The following is a 24,061-nucleotide window of genomic DNA, read 5'->3' as shown; positions in this document are numbered from 1 at the left end:
CCCAAAAAACAGAGTCTGTATCCTTGAGTGAATTAATCACAATTCTGAGAAACAGGAAAGTATATTGGCCATCTTGGCTGAGAAGTGCTGACCTTGCTGTCTTCCCCACTTCAGAACACAGGTAACACTTCAGAAAGAGCCTGGGCTAAACCCTGGACTCTGTTATGTGAGAAATACACAGGGTGACTCTGCTGAAACAATTAGATCTGCACACCAAAACAGGCACTGACTTAAGATACTTTCAAGAGCTAAATGTTACCTAAAAGTAGGTGTTACGAATATTGCTCCAAGACTTTGTACACCTGACATCCGATTTAATGGGGATTAAGAAAAAACTTAATTAGAGACAATCATGCATCCATCTTCCTCAGTGAATCAAAAAAGGCACTGAAGTGGTAAGTGTTTATTATTACTGAATATTATTCATGATCCATGACCAGTGAAATAATTTTCATCCTGGCTATCATGTTTTGAATGTGCAGATATAAGCCACTTCTGCTGAAGCCTGCATCCCATGCTGATGTGTCAAGCTAAAATATGCAAATACTAGCAAATACCTATATAAAGGTTTACCTTTATATAATGATCCTTTGAACCAGTGACAATAAGATCTTGTCCATTGGAAATCTGATCGACAGTAAGGCACATAACAGGACCCTGGTGACCGGTTAACTTTCCTGTAGACTGAAATCTTAAGTGATAAGGGAAGAAATGAGGATTCAGTCATTCATATATCCAGTACAGTCCATAGCACATTTTCTGACAGAATGGATCTTTTTATTTTCCCTGTCTCCAGTTTCATTCTCTGGTTTACCTATATTCCAGTTTTTATATCCATGGATAAATATTAAATCTGCATTAAATACAACAAAACCCCTCTTTTTGTGCAAAATAAGAATTAAAACATTTTAAAGTAAAGATGAATCAGTCCCCTCCCAAGTATTTTCTGTATTTTGAATGCACTCTTTGGGAGCAGGTTCTGTTTGGAAAAGTGTAATTATAGTGCAGCTATCATAATCCCATTCTATATTACATTACTTCCATTGATTTCCATCATCTCATCAACAATTATTAGTCAGGATTCCCATATTCACCTTACAAGAGTGTTCTGTAGCACCTGTCAAACAAAACCTTGTGTTTTTCCAGTCATTTTACTGAAATAATTCACCACAAGCTTAACACATGAGAAAATAATTATCTCAGTAAATATCACAGCTATGGATTAGCTGATCTGTAACTGACACCATATTTTGCCCAGGTATGGACATTACAATATAGAAGAAACACTTCACTGACTCTTTCATGTGCACAACTTTGCTGCCTATGCACATGTAACCACCCAAAGAACATTCTCTTCAGCTAGTATTCAGTACCTTTTCAGGTCCCACATCCTCACTGAGTTTCCAGCAGCTGCATAGAGGAATGTGCCAGTTGGATTTAGTGCAATTTGATTGATCTGGTTCTCTCCAGCCGGGATAGCAACTGTTCTGTTGGTACTTCCTGAACACATGTCAGCAGGCATAGCTTGGCCTGAAGACCTGAGTATAGAGAAGGAGGAGAAAAAGGAAAAAATATTAAAAAAAAATAAAAAAAAAAAAATCTGTATTTTGTTTGCCATACTTTGTATACTTTCTAAAAACAAACCTATTTCACTGAGCAAAATAGGCTATAAGCCAATTATGAATACTGAACATCTGATAAAACTCTATATGCAAATTTTTTTGCGTTCCCATCTATTACTGGTGCCCCATACTGACTTAGCCTGAACATGTAAAGAAAGCTTCCATTCCCAACAGTGTACTTATATTACACTGTACTGCAATATTGAATTAAATATAATAAGTAAGACTCATTTGAATGCTTGGCATCTGAGGTTCAGCATACTCACGTCAATGTCCGAATGCACTTTGCAGAATCTCTGATGTCCCACACCTTGATATAGGAGGTTGAAACTGTGAAGACCAGGCTAGTGTAGTTGCAATATTTAATAGAAACTACATTATTTGGATGACCCCCTAAAGACATAATCTCTTGTCCAGTTACCAGATTCCAGACTTTGCAGGTACGATCTAAAGACAAACAAAAAGGGGGAAAATATTAACAATAATAAAAAAACCCTGAAAAATCACATTTTTACTAAACTCAGTTAATCTTAATGAAAGTACACACATTTGCACTCATACACTTTCGTCTATTTCTGTTGACACCACAGAAAACCAGCTAAATTAAGTAGGTCTTAAAAAATACAAATAGGCATCCATCCATCATCACCATCAAAACTAAGCAAGTTTAATCATTAAATGTGCATTCAAGATCTGCATATTAGCTCCCAAAGCATTTTAAAAGGATAAAAATCTCCAGGGAAGTTAAAATACAGACAATTTAGAGTCTGTAAAGTGTGGATGATGACAGATTAAGAGAAGAATCCAATTTTTAATTCAAAAATTCATTATCAAAAACATAGCTCAGGATGAGTATTGAGGCTTATTATGGCCGAGTTCTGACTGCCACTACTGAACTACAACGGTGAGAAGGAATCCAAACTCTCCAGTGTATTGGGGGCCTCAAAGTCCCAGCAGAGTGCTTTAGTCACTGTTTTGATTTTGAAGCAAAGGAATTTAAATACTGCAACCTTTTATGTGTTAAAATCTCAAATGCATAGAGGTTTTCAAGAAATCCACAACACTACTGGCAAGAACACAACTCTCCTTGCTGCACCATGACTGTATCACTCCATGTATTTTAGACATAGATTTATACTGAAATAAGTACTGGAAGGATGAAGAGAAAGCTTCATGTACTTCATGACTCTAGTTGCGATAGCATGAAGCTAAGTATAGCAAGACCTGTCTGCCACTTTAAAACACCAGCTACCAAGATCAAAGGTCTGCAATGCACATGAGAGCTTATTGGCAGTTCTGAATTTGTCTGCAAGAACTATCTGATGTCAGTGAGCCGAGACTTTCTGCTTCAGCAACAATTTCCAAAAGACTTAAACTTATTTAATTAAACAGCTGTCTACATTCTTGAGTAAAAGTGTAATTGGTAAACTTGCCTCAAAAATATATATACAGGAAAATTTCTCCCATGTTTAAGAAGCTAGGATATGACTTCAAAAATTAAATACTTGCAACATCTACAAACAACTGTTAAAAAAAAATAAATTATCAAACCTTTAGAATACAATTCTAAATGTAAAATAAAATTTTAAAATATGTCCTTTTTCCCCTCACATAGCCACTAAATTCAAAATCTCAACAGAAATCAACAAAGTAGTATTTACAAAATCTAAATCAATGTCCTTTTTTGCAATTGTATATACTTGCACAAATGTTGAAATGTTAGCTTAAAACTTGAAGGATGGAAAGTTTGCCAACTCACTCAAAGTGTGTGATTTGGTATTTTTAACAGCCAGCTAGAAGAATAGCCACAGAAACCATACCTGAGTATTAGCACTGGAAGACCTGCATTTGATGGGGTTGTCAACTATGCTAATAGAGGGATAAAAGCAATGTCCTGAAATTTCAAGGTTTATCATGAAATATATTATTTACATATTTATTTCATATATTATTTTCATATTTATTATATGAGCTGGTGAAAAGAAGAGTCTCCCTGCCAATAGGTATTAACTTCTTCTCAGTCACTCTAGTTCATCTTAGCTTTGATACTTTCAGAAAAAAACGAGTCAGCCATAGTTTTAGCTGCACAACTAAGACTGTAACAAATCCTTTGCTGTAAGTGCTTTATGTGAAAAAGCCCAGAGAAGAATCATAACGTACAGAAATCACTCTTTGGGCAATATTAAAATAGGTGTTTGTGAAACGCAGTCATTGAGCTTTGGTGGCCTCTGGTGGTATCAAGCCAAACTGAGCAATGACAATGGAAATTCACTTCAGCCAGGATGAAAATGTTTCTTCAAAACACTGTTTCTATCACTTTGAGAAGTTTATAGAGTGACTGCAGCTTCCAGTAAGGAACTTAAATTCCAGGCCCCTCCCACAACTGCCATACAGTTCTTACAGCAACAAAGAACAGGCAACAAGATGCACAGAGGGAGCAGAAGACACCCTCAGATGAAGAGGATAGTTCAAAGAACCAACTATGGCATGAAGGGTATTCAAACTCTGTGCAGTAGAGCCAAACATGTTCCAATTCCTGCCTCCACCCTTACCCTGAAGCTATTACTTTGCTTTGCATAGCATGTGTGTACATGCTATGACTGCTTCCATCGTTTCACTCAACAAATGCTAATGTTACTGCTTTTTGTGGTTTTCCACTACAATTAGCAGCCAAATACTACACATTGGAGTTAGAAACCTGTAGGTAATTACTGCAAATCCTTCTTCAGCTTAGGTTGAGAAACAGACCCTTAGAATTTTCCACTGTGTTTAGAGGACTAAGCACAAACTGAGAATTTCACAACACCCCAAGTTCTCAAAGCAGCCTTTGTAGGCAGCAGAGGTGCACAGAGCTTGCCCAACACCTTTAGATCCAGTGAAGAGAAGATCATCGGTTGCATCAACGCAAAGCACAGCCTTGGTATGTCCCTCGGCTGTATAGATACACTGAAGTGGGGACGATCGGATGCATTTTGAAGCAGGAAATGGGTTAATTATCCCCCTAAAGAAAAAAAAGGAATGTGAGTTGGGCATATTAATAGACACATATAACATTAATTTACTTGCAGGTAGGGAAAAAAATTCACCTAGTGGTCCTAGATGTGAGGGCAGAACAGCTGAATGCCTTTCATAAGCTATATAAGGATTTTTACTATTCAGCCTCAACACGTGTCAACTCTGGACTATCAGTTAATCACACACAAACAAACAAATTAAAAGACAACAAGGTGCTAAATGCTGGGTACATGGCAGTCTGCATAATGCTGAGCAAACCAGACACTTAAAGCTTCTGTAAGCCCAATATCAACCATAAGACATCTTAGTCTAAACAGCACAATCTGGAAAATGGAGCAAATGTAATGTGCACTGCCAGTTCCAAACTCAGCATGCATTTCATGTCATCTGCATTCTATGGGCAGACACAGAACTGCTGTTAACTTCTGTGCCTGAAGAAGGTTCCTGCTGCACTCTGTACCCAACAACACGTTGCTCATGCTCAAATGGCCAAAAGGGAGGATGATTGGAATGCTGACGCCCCAGAGGAATCTTCCTGGGCACTTTCAGCTAATTCTGTGGTGATGCCAAAAGACTAACTCGCCTGACAAAACGCCTCACAATACACAACACAAACAAAAATTACTAGCAGTCTAAAATTTCATGCATACAACAGCACACACACAGGCCCCTTTATTTCTGTGAAGTGTAGAAAAGCCTCAAATTAATGCCCAAAACATGCAACACAGCTGTGACCTGGCCAGCTTGCAGTTAAGACTCACTGCTCTTTTGGGAATCACACACCTAACTGTGAGGAAAAGGAATTAAACCATAGCCCTATCCTATCAAAACAAAAGTATCAGATGCTTTAGGAAAATTTAAAAATTTTGTAGTATTGTCCAGAAGTTTGCTATAGAAAGGGAAAAATCCTTTATGATACAAGCTAACTTTGTGACAGCTAGTTAGTTTATCTAGTACATTAAAATTACGATTTTAAACATTTTTACAGCTCAGGACATCCTCGCTCATAATTTATTACTCCACAGAAATTCTGCTATATACTTTACTATTATTAATAGCACCTTAAATTATATAACATTATCTTTCTCATTTTGGAAAGGCATTCATTTTCATCTGCACCATTTTATGTTTTCAAGAAAACAGGAAAAATTTGATTTTTAATTCATTTAGGTCTCTGCTCTTTGTTTTCTAACATCACACTAAACAAACACGATTTTCTCTGTAGTATTCCCTAGTGGATCATGCTGCCTTTGAACTGAGTTATTCCTCCTGCTGTTCTCACCCACTCACTTCTGTGACAAGCCATGTAAAATACATGTCCTGGAGCTATTTCTCTACCTATGTGCAGTGTTATAAAATCTACAGACAAAACACTACAACTGCTACAATGACCAGACAAAGCCACCATTCACATTATTAGCAGTTCTTTGACTGCCTTCTATAGATAAACTAATTTTTCACTGAGTACCAAAGTCCTAACCCACAGGCACATGAGTGACGACATTTCTTTCATCTTTTAACTTCTGTGCATTCTCTCAGAAAGACATAATAAAAACTACTCATTTTTATTTACAGTAAGATTTAATTTTTAGTGATCAAAGCATACAATGGAAAAAGAAAAACAAAAAATAAGGAGAGAAGCAAATAAAACATAAGAAAATGTCTGCCCCTAATTTTCTTTTTTTTTAAAGAAAACAAAGAGAGAAACAATGTGTCTATGGAAATGTTTACACCATACTTCAGTTATAATTAAAATACCTGACATGCTCAACAATGATCAAAAATACCCTAAAAAAGGAGAGGGGGAGACATGCTTGACCAAAATCTCAGATATTTAATGTTCTGGCAAAAGCAAGAGAAACAATGCACAGGTATCAGGAAAAATCATGCAGCAAAATGAAATGTCTTAAGAACTGGAATAACTTTGGTGAGAGATGCCAAGGAAACAGAAAAGAGAGAGTACCTTTGTACCTCCGACAGAGAGGAATCACTTTCATCAGACCTACAATCAACAGTGGTGGAATTGTGAGGAGAAAGAATATAGGTATCAGCAAAGGAACGCCTCCATATGAGAAGAACAAACAACAGCACGGCCAACTCAGAACAGCAATGCAAATCCACATACATTATGCAGCATTGCTCAAGGTATATCTCAAACCCATGATGATATGGGGGGTAGGGGAGAAAAAATAATTATCTTAAAATAACACTCTCAGCAGTAAGCTACAGTAGACTCTCAGCTCCAGAAGATGAGTGACAGCAGCTGAGCCATTTCTTATTTCCCCAACATTTTCTTAGAGAAGTAAAGGCAAAAAGTTAAAAGGAGAAGATGGATGCCCAATTTAACCTCCGTTAGATAGCGCTTGTTGAGAACATCAAAAGAAAAAAATACTCTGAACATCAATGCCTGCTAAGTGTAGAAGAGACATGCAAAATATTAGTCATAGAGATATGTTAAATATGATAGCCCACTCAAATAAATGCAGCAATTTGCAAGCCATCCTAAGTTCAAAATCCTTCACCTCTCATTTTGAAAAATGTTTAAAATTAAAAACCAAGAAAATATACAAGACAATATTTCCCCAAGACATGATGATTTTCAGTATGTCTTAAGATGTCCTTCATTTTCAACTCACACAGATTCAGCAGTTTCTATTTGACTTCAAAGTCAGCTCAGAGAAAATGAAAAGGGTTTGGTAGGAGTTAGCAATAAGAAAGGTAAGCTAAGATAAAGAAGTAACAAACACAGTTACTGAAAACCTTGCAAGCCACTGCTTGGTATGTGATGGCTGTAGACCTCTGAAAAAAACCTTTTATTAAAAATAATAGCAATTTCTTCTCTTGCTAAACTTAGAAATAAAGGTTTATTTGAAATCTGAGTTGCAGCTCATAAGCACTGCATGGTATTTGTATCAGTGCTGAAACCTGTAATAGAGATTCTAGTCAAGTAAAGTCCACTGCCATTTGGAGTAAGGCAGATGTCTTACCCCAAACAGATGCCTAGTGTGAGAAAATTCTGTTCTGCTTCTTCTAAACAAGATATGAATGTCATCTACTCCTGCAGATCACCTCCTAAAGTCAGTCTGTTCCTTCATTTGGAAGGTCTCTAAACAACTGTGTTCTAGCCATTTCAGTGTCCCATCCTCTGAGGTGCTGTTGTGAAAGCACTCTGAGCAACACTGGAGCAACTGAGTGACTGTCAAAAGCACTATTTCCTAAATTATCACCTAAAATCTATTTTGGAGTGTAAACACACACACAAATACACAAACATCTAAGAATTCTACTGTTCTTTTCTATTTTGGCTTTAAAACTACAAATATCAGACATAGCCTAGAAAACAGGAAACAAGGTTCAGCAGGAAATTTCTTTTCTCAAATTTTTACAGTGGTTCCATGGTAGTTTAAAATATTTCCTTTGAAAACTACACAAAAACATGAGAAAGATCTCCTCCTGTCTTGCAGAAGGGCAACATTTCTACCAGACACTACACTGAAAACTTGAGCACACTTGATATTTATTTCCCTGGTTGGAGACTGAGGCTTCCCTTTGTGACTTACTTATCCTGCTGAACTGATGTGTTTCCCTGAGAAACAGTTAGACGACTAAAAACATTCATTTCATTACGGGGCCGGCTTGGTGGGGAAGTAGGAGGTGACAGACTAGCCTCTGGGGCTCCAGAATCTGAGCTACAAAAAAAAAAGAACATCTTCTTTAACAGGTTACGAATGGTTAGAAAAGTTAAATGCAACATGCCTCAAACGTTAGATGCTGTTTTCTTAAGCAAATGATTAAGATTGTAATACTAGCTACAGATATTTCTCAGAGAAGGCAAAAAGCTGCAGAGTACAAGATGGCACAATGTTCAAAGATTAAGTGGTAAAAGTGAAAGCTACAGGCAGAAAACACACAAGTTAAATGAAGAAATTCTTATAAAATTGAAGGCTCTTAGAAATATTGATGACTTCTACTTAAAAAGAAAAAAAAAAAAAGACAAAGAAAAAGTAATTTGTAAATTCTCCAAAGGACATTTTCTCAGGGCTCTGCTCCTGAGTTATTTTGTACAGAAAAACAACCTGGAAAAAACCCCAAATAACCACACATAAGCTGAGCAATGAATATTAGCACTGACAACAATTCAAACTGTCCTGGAAGAAAAGAAACAAAAACACACATCTATATTTCAAGAAAATTCAAAGTTCAAATTATACCGGAGGAAATAAATTTTAAAGAATCTTACAGTTTTTGTTCTTTTGTCTTTGTCTTTTCCATTGTTTTCTCATAGGCTTTTCTCTTTGCTAAAGGTGAAGGCTCGGGTATCTTCTTCTCTGGAAGAGATGGTTGTCTCGAACTAAAACAAGAGCAATCATTATCTCACTCTAAGGCCCTTCACAGAACTTGCTTTTCTTACATTACCTGTCATTCTCTCAGTGTGATTTCAAATTTTAGAGTGCACTTAATCTATTATTGTCTCTCTTGAATTTAAGGATTATAAACTTGTTCTCACACTTGAATATAAAAATATACCAAGTTATTAATGTTCAAAGTTCATCAACATATAGAGTCAGATACTGAATAGTTAAAGGAGATTTACTAATTCAATAATAAAAGAGACTCACTAAAATAAATACAGTGGAGTATGCATCCCAAATTAAGATAATGGAAATTCTTAAATTTCAGATTCTACATTTCCATCTACAATAGACCATTTACATGAAGAAGAGAGAAATCAAATTATTCTTATACACAAATGAAACACTGCAGTAACATATTCATGATAATTTGGAAGTGAGAAAATGTACTTCCCATTAACAACCTGATTACAACATGGCTTCTGTTTGTCCCCCACTTCCCTTCTCCCTTGTTTTCCATCCCTCATTTGTCTCTCTGGTTCTTGCTTTGAAACAATTCCAATTCACAGTCACTGTGGTCTTTTTCCCAACCTTTCTTTCCCATTAAAATTAGCAAAAATATCAAGAGGACAATATTAGAGCTGACACCCAAATGTTATCATTTCACCACAGTCAGACAAAAGAAAAAAAAAATTAGAAATCTGTGTGGTCTCCATTTTTCTGAACTTCCATTTCTCACTAGTTGAGCAATCACAAGAACAGTATTTGTTTTGTTTTTTCCCATTTCTTTGAATTTAGAAGGATTTTTTCTATGAATATGAAGCACTCATTAAAAGCAAGAAAGCAGATTCTTAAAATGTTTTTGCTCCACGCAACTCCATTAAGCAGATAAAGGTCATTTGGCAGGCCACCTGCCTGACATGATTACTACCATCAATCTCAGAGCTCTACAGCTTCTGAATATGTATAGCTCAAACTTCTCTACATGTTTCCCTTGAGAGGAAGTCTGTGCTATATAAAATCCACCTGGAGACCAGAATGCAGAATAACATGATTTAACATGGACAGCACAACCACGAAGTACTTCAGTACTTGACTGAAGTAGATGAGACAGTCTCAAGTGCTCACAAACCTGAACTGCAATGTGCAGGACCTGTAAGACCTAATGCCAAGAACTGCATGTCAGCCCTAGAGCTCCACAGAGTCTTCAAGAGACTGGAAAAGGAGGACAGGTGATAACCTGCCTGGTTTTGCACAGAAGCCTAGCAGTTAAGTTATAAAAGAAGGGGAGGAAGTGGGTCCAATTCCCTCAAGCCCAGAGCACCCATTTCCAGGTAGGGCTCCTCTAGCTCTAGGCATACTGTGCAAAGGACACCAAAAATGATGGAACAGGACACACTCCCTCCTCTCTCTTTATGCTGGACCAGTATGCATTTAGGAATGCAAAAATTCTGAGGTTACAAGGCGAATCAGGCTGGCAGGTCTTCCAGCAAGGATGACAAACAGGCTGTAGTATCTACTCCCAGGGCTGCTCATACATCTACTGGGCAGCTGCTCGATTAAATAAACCAAACCAGAAACCAGAAGCCAAGCTCCTCTGCCTCACACTGGCATCCTGCATATTCAGACACAGAGGCAACTTTCTCTTGTTCACTCTCTACCTGCCCTTGAGTCTTCCATCTTCGACTCCACAGTGGAACATCCTCAGAAGAGGGTATAAATAGCATCATCATTTTCTGAATTCTTTTTGAAAGCCTGGGAATGTAGGTATTATAAAAATACAGCTATCTTGCTGAAATGAACTTCTTAAACATAGGTATAAAAACTAGGTGCAGGATGTCAATGGCCTAACAGAAAAGGAGCAGGACACACACCTACTTCCAGTTTTCCAGAGCCCTTTTGCCAGGATATCAGAATCTGAACAGAGCTGACACAAGTGCTACAGAAGACAACTATATTCTGAAAAAGCTGCTGTAGATGAGTTGAGTATATCAAAGACAACAGCACTAACCAATTAATTTTTTAAACAAAATTCTAATTAAATTAACTGTTTGCCATATGTATTTAGGTGCCTCCATAAGTAACAGAATCACACAATGGTGTGGACTGGAAGGGACTTAAAGATCATCTAGTTCTAACCCCCTTCCCTTAGGCAGGAACACATTCCACTAGACTAGGCTGCTCTAAGCCCCATCCAACCTGGCCTTGAACACTGCCAGAGCATCCACAGCTCCTCCAGGTAATCTGCTGCAGTGCTTGATTCACAGTGAAGAATTTCTTCCAATATCTCATGTACACCTACAATCTTTCAGTTTGAAGTCACTACCCTTTATCCCATCAACACATGCCCTTGTAAAAAATCCCTCTCCAAGGACCATAGAATCAGCACAGACCTAAGAAAACTGAGGGGAGTTCCAGAGTGGAGCAGTTTATACATATGCAGACACATAAATTTGCAGCTAAACATATAATTAATTTCTGTGACTTCGAGAATTCATATTTTGAATTACTGCTACAGCCTCTATATCCCCGAATGTTGCTTAAGTAAGTGGCACAACGGAGAAAACATTTATTGCAGGTAAGATCACAATCTGCCCCTGAATAATGTATTTTACTAAGAGAGATATGCTGGCACACAGGCTCGTAAGGGAAGGCCAGATGCCTCAAAGACAAGCTTTCTTCAACTATGACCAGATAAACCAGCAATAGTTCTAGTTTTGAAAAAAAACATACGCATTTGCAGTGAGAAAGTCACTGCAGATTGATTGTGAGAATTTTTGATCACTTATCTACTGAAACATGATCAATAACAATTCAATATGTGACACCTACTGCTGACTGAATTGATTCTTTGACAATATGTAACTTTCAAATGCTTGAAGAACACAGTTTTGGGAAAATCCTGTTTTGCCTTTTTGCTGGGTCATTTTCATAAATGGATACATTCTAGAAGATGGAGCAAGGCAAAAGTTGGTATTACCTGAGTCTTGGATGTCAGGTCATAACACTTGATGTTTTAGATCTTGAAGCTTCAAAAGTGTCTACTCATATCAGACTAACTGCTGAAACAAGTGGGTTTTCTCCCCCTATGCTCACCCTCAAGAGCATTCTTTCCAAGCAGATCCTATTTGCACTGAAGGCATCAGCATGGGTTAATAATTGCTGTCAGCAGTGTTTTACTGTTCGTGATTGCCACCTCAAGCACATGCCAGAAATACATAGTAAAAATATAAATTGCAAATGTATATTAGGTAGAGACTGCTGTAAAAATATTATGCAAATAGAACAGATGAATATTAAAAGATGCTTAACTCCAGAACCTGTAACATCAAGATAGCTATGGGACACTGATTTCCACATCCCTGAATGTGGGGAGTGCATTCAATTTACACATGAGCTTGTGCAACATAGGAGTTAGTACCTAAAAAGCCAAGAAAAGGGTCTCTAGCAGTGAATGGCTAATAACCTGCAGTGGTATTGGTAGGTATAAAAACAACAGCAAGAGCAAGTGAAAAGAAAAAATGTGCGTGTGAGAGACATCTGCTGGTCCCAAAGTAAAAAGACAAAAATATTTTTAGTTCTGTTTAGAATCAAGAGATACTTTCAGATAGTAAAACTGTTCTGCAGGTAAGTGCAACCTGCAAACAGAAAGGAATTTAGAGGATTCATAATGTCTAACATTTTCCTTTCAACTTTTTACTTGCTTACTCTATTGTTCCAGAGACTTCTTCATTTTAAGCATGGCCCACACAACACAACTCACAGAAAGACTTTTCCTAATAATTAGGACCATATACAAATACCATGTTATATAAAGCTTTTGGACTGTGTTTTATTGCTTTTTTTTTAATCTCTCTGCTGTTCTAAGCAGATTCTCACTACCTCCCTAGAATATGCATTTCCCATAGCACTAATACAGCAAACTATTCAAGGCATAAGAGGGGTTTTTCCCTCTACATAGAACACGGTTAATAACTTTATTATAACAAAGCAACTTAACAGAGCTTACATCTTCAGTAAGAACCACAGTACTTATGACCCTGCATTTATACTCTCTAGAGTGGTGATGGTAGAAAGGAAGGAGCTTTGTCAGTATTATTTAGTAAGCTTCAAGTGTATCAACCTCGCTTGTAAAGTTAAAATAACACATTACAAGAAATTGGCAGCATGCTTTTTTTTAAAAGCAAAGGATAATTAGTACAGCGTGGCCAAACTTACATGCTGCCTATTTTAGAAGGTAAGCCAGATGGTGGAGGTATAAACTCTCTGTCCCTAGCAGCAGTATCGTGTGTGTCAGCAGCCACCCCACTTTCCTGGGTTTCTGCGAGTGGTGCAATAGAGCCGGCCAAGGCCGGGTCTGCAGCGCTGCTGTCGGAGACCAGGTCGCTGTTGGCTGCGTACAGCAATTCCATCTGCGTGGTGGTCCTCCGGCGGGCCTGGAGACAGGGAGAAAACAAACTGCCACTTAAACATGCAATGCTATGTGCCAAGAGTCCTACACTCAAGCTTATCCTTAGCTGGCAATTAGCATTCCCCTCAAACACTTGGAAACTGCCTTTGGAAACTAAATCAAGCAGCTCACCTCTGCTTTTGGGCAATGATTTCAGAGGAGGCAATTCAAATTCAATGGCATGAAACACCAATTTGACAACTGGTTTTCAAGGATATCCTTTCAACCAACTGCCTGTCAATACTGCATGAGTACAGTATTACTCACCTACAGTTTATGCAAATGAAATGTTATAAAGCAGAGAGGAATAAAGCAAATTGTAAATTAAAAAGGCTACAATTGTATTGGTGTGACTTCTAACATCAATGCTTCTTCTCATATACAAACTCTGCTTCTTAGTTTAAGCCATCTCAAAAATCCATATGAATTAAGATTCATTCAGCATTTCAACAATTTGAAAACAACAGAATAACTTATAAAGGAGCTAAGCTTTGTACAACACAGTAATTTGTAAAAAAATTGATCATCCATGTTAGTTGTGATTTTACTGTGAAAATAAGATCTGTTCCTCAGGGAAAGAAAGACTAATGGGGAAGAAAGATCGAGTCTGAAAAGAGCTGTTACAAAAATGACATGTTTATTTCATAGCATTTTCAGACCAAACTCACTTAGTTAAACAAGCCCTAATAGCTGCAACCAAGGAATGTTACCAAATAATGCAACAGCCAACAGAGATGTTTTCTTCCAAAGCCAACTGCAGCTGAAAAAGTAAAGGCTAAGCTTCTATTTACTTTGCAAACTTGGTTTATGCTCCTGTGAGCACAGAAGCAAAATTGCCATCAGCACACATTTCCAGTTCCCTATGCCATTAATATTAAACTATGGTCAGTCTAGACATATTCCTCCAATGTCAACTGTAATTAAGATTGTGGAGGTCAAACTTCTATTTGTTTCATAAACTCCCTCCAGATTTTTGTGACAAATTGCAAACAATAAACATGTTCACAGTTCCCGCTGGCAATAGCATTGAACTGTAGCCTAACTAATGCTAATCTGCAAAACTACACCAGTTTGGGATGCAAGTAACTGGAAGAACACATCTCTTTCTGGAATTCTAATAACTTAGCCCCAAAATACCGAAGAAGTTATTTTCATCATTGCTTCTTAGAGAGCAGTGTCACACAAAATCATATTGCACACAAATCACATGAAAAGTACATCAGTTCACCTTTTGCACATCTTAATTCATTTAAGTCCCTTGGGCAAAGCAAGGGCATTCTTTAGAAGGTATTATTGACTTTTGAATTATTATAGAATCATAGAATCACTTAAAAGACATGTAGAAGAATTATCATCATCATCATACATCCTACCTTGCTTTTGGGTTTGACTTCACCACAAAGCTTCAAGAGATCTGAAGATAATGAACTAAAAGAAAAATTGCATCACAGTTAGAAAGTAATATTTTTGCAGATGTGTATTTTTAATTTATTCTTCTTTCTACTGAAATCATGGGCAAAGTATAATAAAACAATGTTAGAGATATTTTCTAAAGGATATATGATTTTGCATTACAAAAGGAGGAAATGACAGTAATTTTTCTAGAATTGGTAGTAACAAAGATTTGCTCACCTTCCTTCTGTTCCAGGACTGTGTAATGGGGCATCCTCATCAGTACTATCTTCCAAATTTTCTAGAAAATTTCCAAAATAATAACATTAGTCTGTCCCTCTACAACAGGATGTAAGGCTTTAAGTGCTATACAAAACAACTCAGACAATGTTGAATGTAGATGAACAGAGTACAAAAGATGGGGATATTCAAAATGTCTTGACTACTTTCTGTCCAGTTCCCCCTGAATTTTCCTGACACCTAAATTAATTTTTTTTATACAATCTAAATACATCATACATTTAGGCATACTGTGCCAAACATGGTCCTCTATCTACTGTAGCAGAGCAATAGAGATAGGAAAACAGCAATTCTAGAAGGAAATCTGTAAGAAAGCAGATAAAGCAAAGAAAATTATCTGCAAGGCATGGAAGATACGGGATGTAAATCAATGGACAATAAGAATGTCTCTTTCTGCTCATTTTTTTAAATCTTCCTGCTCCAAGACAGAATCAGCCTGGCTATAATGAGAAAGAAAATTATATTTTTAATAGCTAGTGAGCTGAGGCTCAGCCTCCTCTGATACAGAACGCCACCATTTGAGCTGACAAGGAGCAAGCACTTTATTATTTGTTTTAAAGGAGGATGATGCTACCACTTAATACTATAGAATTGCTTCCTAAAAATAGATTCATTTCTGAAGGAAGCTGTTCAATAGAAATGTTCCTGAAGCAAAAATGGGTACGCAAACCTGTCCACAGAAGACAAAGGCAGCATGCATGCCACACACTAACACTGTCAACATCCAATTAACATCTGCATGCAAACGGTGCAACACATTAAGCTGAGACAATGAGTCAAGGGCACATGTACAATCAGTTCCAAACTTCTGGTGAAGCAAATCCTCTAACTTGCACGTTATTCTAATAATACATTTTAGACACAGATCAAGGACATAGGTAACATATTTTTGCAGGCAAATTCCCTTATTTTTGAACATACTTATGAATATTAATGATTATTAAAGATTAAATAACCTTGTAATGATTCCATTCCATAATTCCATTCCACCTCCTCTTTACTAGTAGAGGCACTGAGTTTCTTTATTTAATTTCTGACAAAAAGCAGGTACCATTTGCAATGCACAGAACCAATATATTTGTAACCCATATTAAAACAGGTTTGTCCATGTATATGTTTTAAGTGCAAGTTCATGCTTTGGAGAAAGGGAGGAAAGATATGCAGCTTTCAGTTGAATTTTGAGAAGGAATGGAAAAAAAGAAAAGGAACATATTTTTGTGTATATTGCCTCTAAAGATATTTCCTGAAAATTTAAAACCAACACCAACAATGCACTTCAGAGTTACTCAACTGTTGTATTAACAATGGAATCTTAATTATCAGAAATGCAACAACATTCTAAAGAAACCAGGGTCAAAGGAACAGCACTCTGATTTTTCAGGGCTTTTTGTTCCATCCTGGATTTGAGGCCAGATTAAAACCCTTCAATACTTAATATTATTATTTTTATTAGTGTTGTTATTATTGCTATTATTATTATATGCCTTCTACAAAAGTGGGGATTTAGAGTATTACTCCTTTCAGTAAGACAAAGCAGCATCCCTAAAATAAATGCATTTTTAAAAACAATAGGATTTCTATTAGAATTATGTTACTTCATCCCCTCCTTATAAAGAACTTGTGATCTCTCTTTACAGGTAACGAAGTCTAAAGTGTGGAATGACCACAAAAGATGGGATTTTATTTGTAGGCTCATTGTCATGCGAGCTGATGAGTTTCTTCAGTTTGCCTGCAATTCAACACAGGAAGAATGCCCAAAGCCCTGAGATAGAAACCAGAAATGAGTGCACAGAATCAACAAAAAGGTAGAGAGAACAAGATTCTGCAAGAGTGAGAAGAGATGAAAGGAGAAATAAAATTAGTAAAGATAATAATGTTTGCAGGGATAGCTGCTATTAAACCAATGATTGCAGAACAGGTGGAAAAATTTCTGATTATTCATCTTCATCCTCATGCAGTGGTGACTGGATGGTACCAGAACGACGCCACACACCAGCACAGTTCACCCAGAGGAAATGGCATTTGACCAGCCCTCTCAAAATCTGCACATGGATGGCTGTGAGTCACATCCCTGAATGTCCTTATGTCACAGGTGGGAAGGAAAAGCAGCTCCCACAACTCCTGAAAGAGGAGTCACTTCAGCAACACTCAAAATTCAATTTCATGGTCATTTTAACTCTTCACAAGAGCAGATGGAATAGTGAACAGCAGGTAGTTCATCCACCAAGGTGGATGTACACTGAAAATCTATTCAAGTCAAAATCTGAGCCTGTGATGTACTTCTCTGCAGACTGAAACTTCTTCTTGTCCATACCTGAATGCAAGCACACAACTACACTGGGGAATGATTTTGGAGCCAAGTGCACTCAAATGGCTAAGAACTTCTGAAGATACTGGGTCTGAAAGCAGGCATCAAGAGGGTGAATCACAAACACCCAGGAAGTGCAATCCCTTTGCTTGGGATAGGGCTCTCTGTGCTCTACCACTGAGATGTCAGGCATCCTGGTCAGACTGATCTCAGGATCTGCTGCCACCTCCACTTCTACCTACAGGAACTGTGTCAGGCCCTGCGCCAACAGAGTCCCTGCAAACCAGCTGGCAATCCCAGCATCAAAGCTTCTCTGCTTCAGTGGTTCAGTGATGTCTGAACTCGCTGCAGCTCTAAAGGGTTGGTCACTAGTGATCCACAAAACACAGACTACCAACAGTTGGGATTTCAGCTTGGACCTAGGTTAGTGCAGCCTATTCAGCTGCATTTCCTTCCTATAAAGTATTAGGAGAGTCTTGAGTGGCTTAGATACTCCAAAAGCCTCAAGTCATGCTTGCAAAGTGTTAAAAAGCTTCTTTAATGAAATAACACTCTATGAAAAATTTGATGACAGAGCTACTGTTTCAATACATTTAGCAAGTGGATTTTCCTTGCTTCAAATGTTGTTAATAAGTAAAAGCCTGACCAGAGCTAAAAAAAAAATGCAATGCTGTCAGGAGAAACAATGCTCCAATGGGGTGAACATGCACACACATTAAAGGCCTGTTCTAGACACTCTATGATGACACAAACCACTGAGGCTCCTGAACAAATATAACTGGCTGCATGCAGCAGGATCCCTAGACATAGATCCTCAGGTGTCACCTTACAGGAAGCTGGCAAAATTTTGACCATCTCTAGATTATGATCTATACACTTCCATGTAGTTTGGTGCTTTTGAAATGCTGTGCAAACTAGCACAGGACAGCATGTGATTAAAAATAGCACAAGACAATACAAAAGGAATTATCACTGGTAACAGGAATATTTTTCTCAAGTTCCAAATATAGCAAATTTTTTTGAGGGAAGAAAATAAGCTTAATTCATTTGGAAATAACTTTAAAGCAACAGCAACAAAAGACTTATCTCAAAATCAGTGAAGTCAGTAACTTAAACCCAATTGAAAAAGTGAGATATAGTCCTGCATTCTGCACAATGTTTACATTACAAAGTGAGCTATTTGCAAAATGTTAAAAATGAACTGAAAGTTAAGAATTGCCTTTTTTTTAAAAATAGATGAGCAGAATTTTTCACAACAGTAGTATATCACAAAATAGTATTATATAGTCTGAACATACTTTGGGTTTGCAAGCACCAAGCTATAATTTGAAATACAGCTCTGCTTACTGTCGTCACTTTTAACTACCACAAGGGCTACTACCATGAGAGCTAGGGCTGGTTTCAGAAAGGAAGAAATGATCTTTAAGCTCATGGTAATGAGTACGTTTACAGAATAGTTCATGCAAATTTCACACACTCACAAATTCTAAGATGCATCAGTTAGTGAACATGAATGAATTAGTAACTCATGCAGCTGTACAGTACACAGAAAGCTAAACATACTTACCAAGTGGTATGCTATCTAGGTCTGTGTAAATACAGCAACAAGGAAAAAAAAGCAACATTCCAATCAAAATATATCCATTTATAAAAAGAAATAAAACAAAAGTACCCAAATGTATTCTAAATTTTTCTTAGTATCATCTCATGAGAAGTAGAATAGATGCCGTAACAACATAAGATGCCAATCCGAAATCCCTAATGTGCGATGATTGAACGGGATTGAATTTTTGAATTTCACATTTAGAAGTTACAATTCCAAACTGTAAAAATAGCAAGCAGATTGTCTGAATTTTAAAAAATCTCAATAATAAAAAAACTTTAGTTTCCTACATTTCACTGCAAGAGGGTCTACTTAAAAATGTCATACATGCATCTCAATTGTGAAGTATAAGGTATTAAAATACAGCATCTATTCAGAAAAGAAATAGTCTAGAATGCCCAGTACAGCATGCACAAAAGGCAAACATGACATGCAGCTGACTTTTCAGAAAACAAGATGAAAAAACTACCTTGCAAAGCATGACCCAGGAAAGCATCAAGTTCAGGATTTAATTCAGCTTTTTCTTTTAGCATATGAAACAGCAGTTGGTTTTGAGTAGCACTAGTAATTTCTGTCTGCTTAAGGCGTCCCTCAAGAACTTTGATCTGAGCTTCTTTCTGAGCTGCTTGGAGACCCTTGGAGAAAGATGACAAATGTTTTATCACAACCTTTGTTTTACAAAATGAAAATTGTCAAAATTTTTTAAAAACTACAAACACAAATAATGATTACATTGTAGCCACCTTCTCACATTCTGAAGATCAGGTATCAAAAAAGAGTCTTTTTCTTTCCTTCACTTTTTAAAGAGACTCATCAGGCATTCCTTTAACTTGCATTCCTCAGACTGCAAATAAGCATCTATTGGCTAAGTGGGACATGACTCCCAAGTGCAATTCAGAGTCTTTGTAGTTATTAAGGGTAGCAAGCACCTGAAAGATCAAAACCTCCACTTTTCACAAATAACTACTTTTTAAAAAATTATTACCTAAGATACTCTATGACAAAGAACAGGGGGGAGGTGGAAGTGGGACAGGGTGGGACCCAGAACTGTAATCATTCCTACGCAATCACTCAGTGAACTTTCAGCTTCTAATGAAAGATCTTTCAGCCCAACTTATGACAGAACTCATTCAATCCATGGATTGGTGGGAAGTTTTTAGTTTTAGAAAATACAGCCAAAGAAATTTACAGGAAATGGTTTCCAAATAGATTTCCAAATTCCAAAAGAAACAGTATGGAATAATGAAGGTACAACACATCTTCTCAAAGACTTGTAGGGAAACAGCAGACTTGGGGTGCTAGTGCTTGAGTAACAAGTGTAGCCCTAGGAATTTACACACTACATTCTGATTGAAATAAACCTACATATCAATAGACACATTTTGTAGGTGAAAAACAACAGGATAGACAGTAGGCATGACCAATTTTGCAAAAAAATAACCCTTCGGCTTTCCTGTGTGATAATTACTAAACAAAAAGATAACAGAATCCTTCACATAATGGAGCTTTTTATCATCATAAAGAGAAATTGTTAACAGAGTGAGTCAGAGGCACTTTTCTTACATTAACTCTGTTGCAAGATCCATTCAAACACATCCAAGGGCTGAAAAAATATTGAAACATTGGAATTTCCAGAAGCCAATGCAATTGTGGGAATTTTCTTTGCCCTTTCTTTTCTCCACAAACTTTTTGTATTTCCTACATAGTGAAGAATCAAGAGAGCAAAAGAAACCCCAGGGGCTTCTTTTGACCTTTGGGTCAGGGGGCTGACCCAAAGACAGTTTCAGTATCATTGACATCTTCCATTTGACTCAATGAGACCAAGTAACATTTTCCAGACAGAAAGCAGCAGCAAGAGCACACATGATACATGTGTGCACAGGGCTATAAGATGCCAAATTCTTATTCTGAAAATATGAAAAAAACCATCCCCAAGACTTTCAGAAGAATCTGTGTGGCTCTACTCAGACTGAAGTATGTCATGCATCAACATCTAACTTAAAACAAATTTTCTGAGGTTCATATTTGTACAAAGATGGCTAAGCCAGTCTTTAAAAAGAGATCTTGAGCTCTCTTTAGGAGTTTGTTAAAAACCAGAGATTTATTTGATTACAAAATGCTAGTTCTCTTTTAAGAGCAACATGAGCTAATTAATACAGTGAAGTAGGTTCTACTGGGGGTTGAAAAACAGGCAGTAAGTTGAAGAGGACAACAGATCTCAAGGGCCTTCACACTGAGAATCAGCAAGACTCAGCAATGTTGACCAGCTTTGATTTGTTTAACACACGTTAGTCATGTCTTTATGTCAGCACAACATATGTGCTCTTGGCACATGCCATAGTCCTAGCACACTCATACTTCACTTAGCAGATTACCTTATTGATACCCATCATAAGGAAGTGATCAAGCAAGTATCGAGCCTCTGTCAAAGTGCAAGCATTAATCACAGCTGTTACATCCAAGGTCTCTCCTTCTTCCTATGTGTGCAAGAATAAATTCAGTCAGATTGTGAAAAAAATCCCAAGACTTATATTAATTTATTGCCAGCATATTAGAAAGCATCAGCTTTGACATTTAAATGCTTTGCAATCTTAGCTTGCGTAACACTATTGACACTAAAACTCAGGTATCAACTGCACAAGTCTTCATGTCAAATTTCACATAAAAGTTTTCACCAATTTTTACTTCCTGGCTCAATAATTACACAGACAAACAAGAACTAATTTCTAAATGAGAACATTTTCGAGGCTAACACAATTAGTTGTTTTCTTGTTCCCATTTTATCATTTTTGCAATAAAATTTGACCTACCTTTGCTTCTTCCATTTGCATAATGTTTGCTTGGCAGTCAGAAATGCTGTCGTTAATGTAGTCTATATTTGCAGTTACTGATTCCATCTCCTCATTTATGTTTTGGACATTTCTATCTGCTTCACTGCCACCCCCACCCTTGATGAGCTTCTCCCTTTTCTTTGAAAGCTTATCTCTTCTTTTGGTGAGTTCTTCACGTTGCTGTTTTTCACAAAGACATAACATGACAAAAAAAAAAAGGAATTAGTAAGCCCTTAGAACACTGAAGCGGATTTTTGTTTTCCTTCATTTGCTACAGTTTAACTAACATACCATGATTTCCATGGGAAGAAGTTACACAAGCAAATACAGTAATCTATTTGCACATGATGCCATTAATGTGCTTCTTTATTCTTAGTAAGCACAGTAGTCCCATGGTTCAAATGCCTTCTGGAGTCAAAAGCGTCTTTGCTGCCTGCAGTAGATTCCAGCCACTTTGACAATGCTGCCATAACGACAATTAATTTACAGCAAACATACTTGCAGTGCTCCCTATTTTAATACAATGATAGGCAGCCAACAGTTCACAGCAGATCACCCACCGTAAGCAGCCTGTTCATATCTGCCTCCATGTTGGAAATAGTCATCCTCTGCATAATAATATCAGTCACTCTGCGTTCCAGTAACTGCCACTTCATCCTGGCTGCCTTAGAGGAGTAAACTCTGCTTGCCACTGCCTTCCGCTGGTACTTCTTCCTGTGATACATTCAAGGGAAATATTCAGCTAAGTCTAAAGTAGCCCAGTTACAAATTTGAATGTGGAAATGATCAGGCTGGAATATTTTTCACAAACAACTTAAAAACTTCATGCAGAAGTTCTCATAGGTTTTCACTGCACCAGACAGCTGCCCTTACCCAGCCCTTAACTCTACTGCACTCTGACATGTTGCGCTTGAAAAACAGGTATCAAACACTGCGGCATCCTTTGTGATGCACTACTGAGATCAAAAGCCACAGAGGTGTTGTTCCTTATTTAACAAGGAGATCTGCTTCAAACCACAGTGATTAAGCACAAATAAACCTGATACACTGAACTACATTTTCCAACAATTTTTTCTGTGAACTTAACATGGCTGGCATTGGACCACCAAGGTAATTGCTCTTGAAGAGCAGATTTAAAAACCCTTAAGATTTCAAAATCCAGTTTATGTGACTTGCCCTTTAATGCCATTTTGTATAATTATATTATTTCTTAAACCCAGAAAACGGAAATGCATCTGATAATGGTAAAATTCCCATTTTATGTGCATTACATGACAACAGTAAATTGACAACATTTGACAAATAACAGCTCCTGCAACATGTATCATCACAAAAGCATCTGCTTTAAATTCCACCAAAATTTCAGTTCTTGTAAGACAGTCCTAAAAGTTTTAACCCTTACCCTGTTCCATTTGTTGCAGTTACAGATAATGCTTGAACCCTTGCAACAGGAACTCTCATCTTCTGCTGTGCAGCTGTTCTGGAGCCCTCATGCTCACCCGACACACTAGAACTTGCTTCCTGGCTGGAATGCTCAGGCAGACTCAGCTTTCGATTCACTTTTCCTGCCACTTTATCAGACAGAGGCCTTACTTGCCGACGAAGGGCTGTGACCTGAAACACAGTGCAAAACCACAATTAACTCTCCCAAAACTGAGGTCTAAGTTACAGCAATACAACATCATTCTGTTTTCAAAGATGCACTGCTGTTTTACCACAGTACCTCTTCAGTTTTCCGACGTAAGATAACTTCTTGGTTTCTCTTCTGAGCTTCCAGAAGCTTGAGCTGATGCTGTGAAAAAAATAGAAGCAGCACATGATATTTTTTCCATTATCTCTCACAAGGACTGCAGTGTATAAACAAAAAAAAAAAAGACCTCTACACATTAATACAAATCTGCAAAACTTCTGTGACATTAAGACTCAAGTCATGATTGTTTCTTGATCCTCCTAGTATAGAACAAGAGTGTTTCACTGTATCAATCCTGTCAAAAAGAATTATTCCATGCCAGCAAGGTAGTAGCAACAACTTTGTGAATGACTAATCCACTGATAAAATTGATATACATACTCAATAAGTACAACAGGAAATAGAAGACTTATCACCTGAAGCTAGGAACTGTGTTTGCATGGAAATCAAACCAAATTTTGTGCATTTTCACTGGCGAAAATATACAGGTACATGCCT

The 24,061-nt window shown here is 37.3% G+C and overlaps 1 protein-coding gene across 12 annotated transcripts in view; it reads right to left on the bottom strand.

Annotated features, from left to right (window-relative positions):
- KIF21A (kinesin family member 21A) overlaps nucleotides 1-24,061 on the bottom strand; it is an 86,865-nt gene that overhangs the window by 8,107 nt on the left and 54,697 nt on the right. For 2 of the 12 annotated variants that reach the window (XM_086886825.1, XM_086886827.1), the window contains 16 exons: nucleotides 23,597-23,665; nucleotides 23,276-23,487; nucleotides 22,434-22,587; nucleotides 21,853-22,053; nucleotides 21,418-21,519; nucleotides 19,512-19,677; nucleotides 19,007-19,027; nucleotides 15,072-15,132; nucleotides 14,813-14,867; nucleotides 13,208-13,425; nucleotides 8,878-8,988; nucleotides 8,198-8,326; nucleotides 4,487-4,623; nucleotides 1,889-2,069; nucleotides 1,374-1,538; nucleotides 574-691 (listed from right to left, as the gene is read on the bottom strand). In XM_086886825.1, coding sequence (XP_086742951.1) covers nucleotides 574-691; nucleotides 1,374-1,538; nucleotides 1,889-2,069; nucleotides 4,487-4,623; nucleotides 8,198-8,326; nucleotides 8,878-8,988; nucleotides 13,208-13,425; nucleotides 14,813-14,867; nucleotides 15,072-15,132; nucleotides 19,007-19,027; nucleotides 19,512-19,677; nucleotides 21,418-21,519; nucleotides 21,853-22,053; nucleotides 22,434-22,587; nucleotides 23,276-23,487; nucleotides 23,597-23,665 — 2,100 coding nt within the window. Of the gene's footprint in view, nucleotides 1-573; nucleotides 692-1,373; nucleotides 1,539-1,888; nucleotides 2,070-4,486; nucleotides 4,624-6,600; nucleotides 6,640-8,197; nucleotides 8,327-8,877; nucleotides 8,989-13,207; nucleotides 13,426-14,812; nucleotides 14,868-15,071; nucleotides 15,133-19,006; nucleotides 19,028-19,511; nucleotides 19,678-21,417; nucleotides 21,520-21,852; nucleotides 22,054-22,433; nucleotides 22,588-23,275; nucleotides 23,488-23,596; nucleotides 23,666-24,061 lie in introns of all 12 variants that reach the window. The other 10 variants (XM_086886829.1, XM_086886831.1, XM_086886832.1 and 7 more) reach the window with 6 other exon arrangements.

This window comes from Cyanistes caeruleus, chromosome 4, assembly GCF_971803275.1.
Source record: "Cyanistes caeruleus chromosome 4, bCyaCae1.hap1.1, whole genome shotgun sequence".
NCBI classification, from domain to species: Eukaryota; Metazoa; Chordata; class Aves; order Passeriformes; family Paridae; genus Cyanistes; species Cyanistes caeruleus.
The sequence above is the reverse complement of the archived record's forward strand: the minus strand, read 5'-3'. Positions and strand labels throughout refer to the sequence as shown.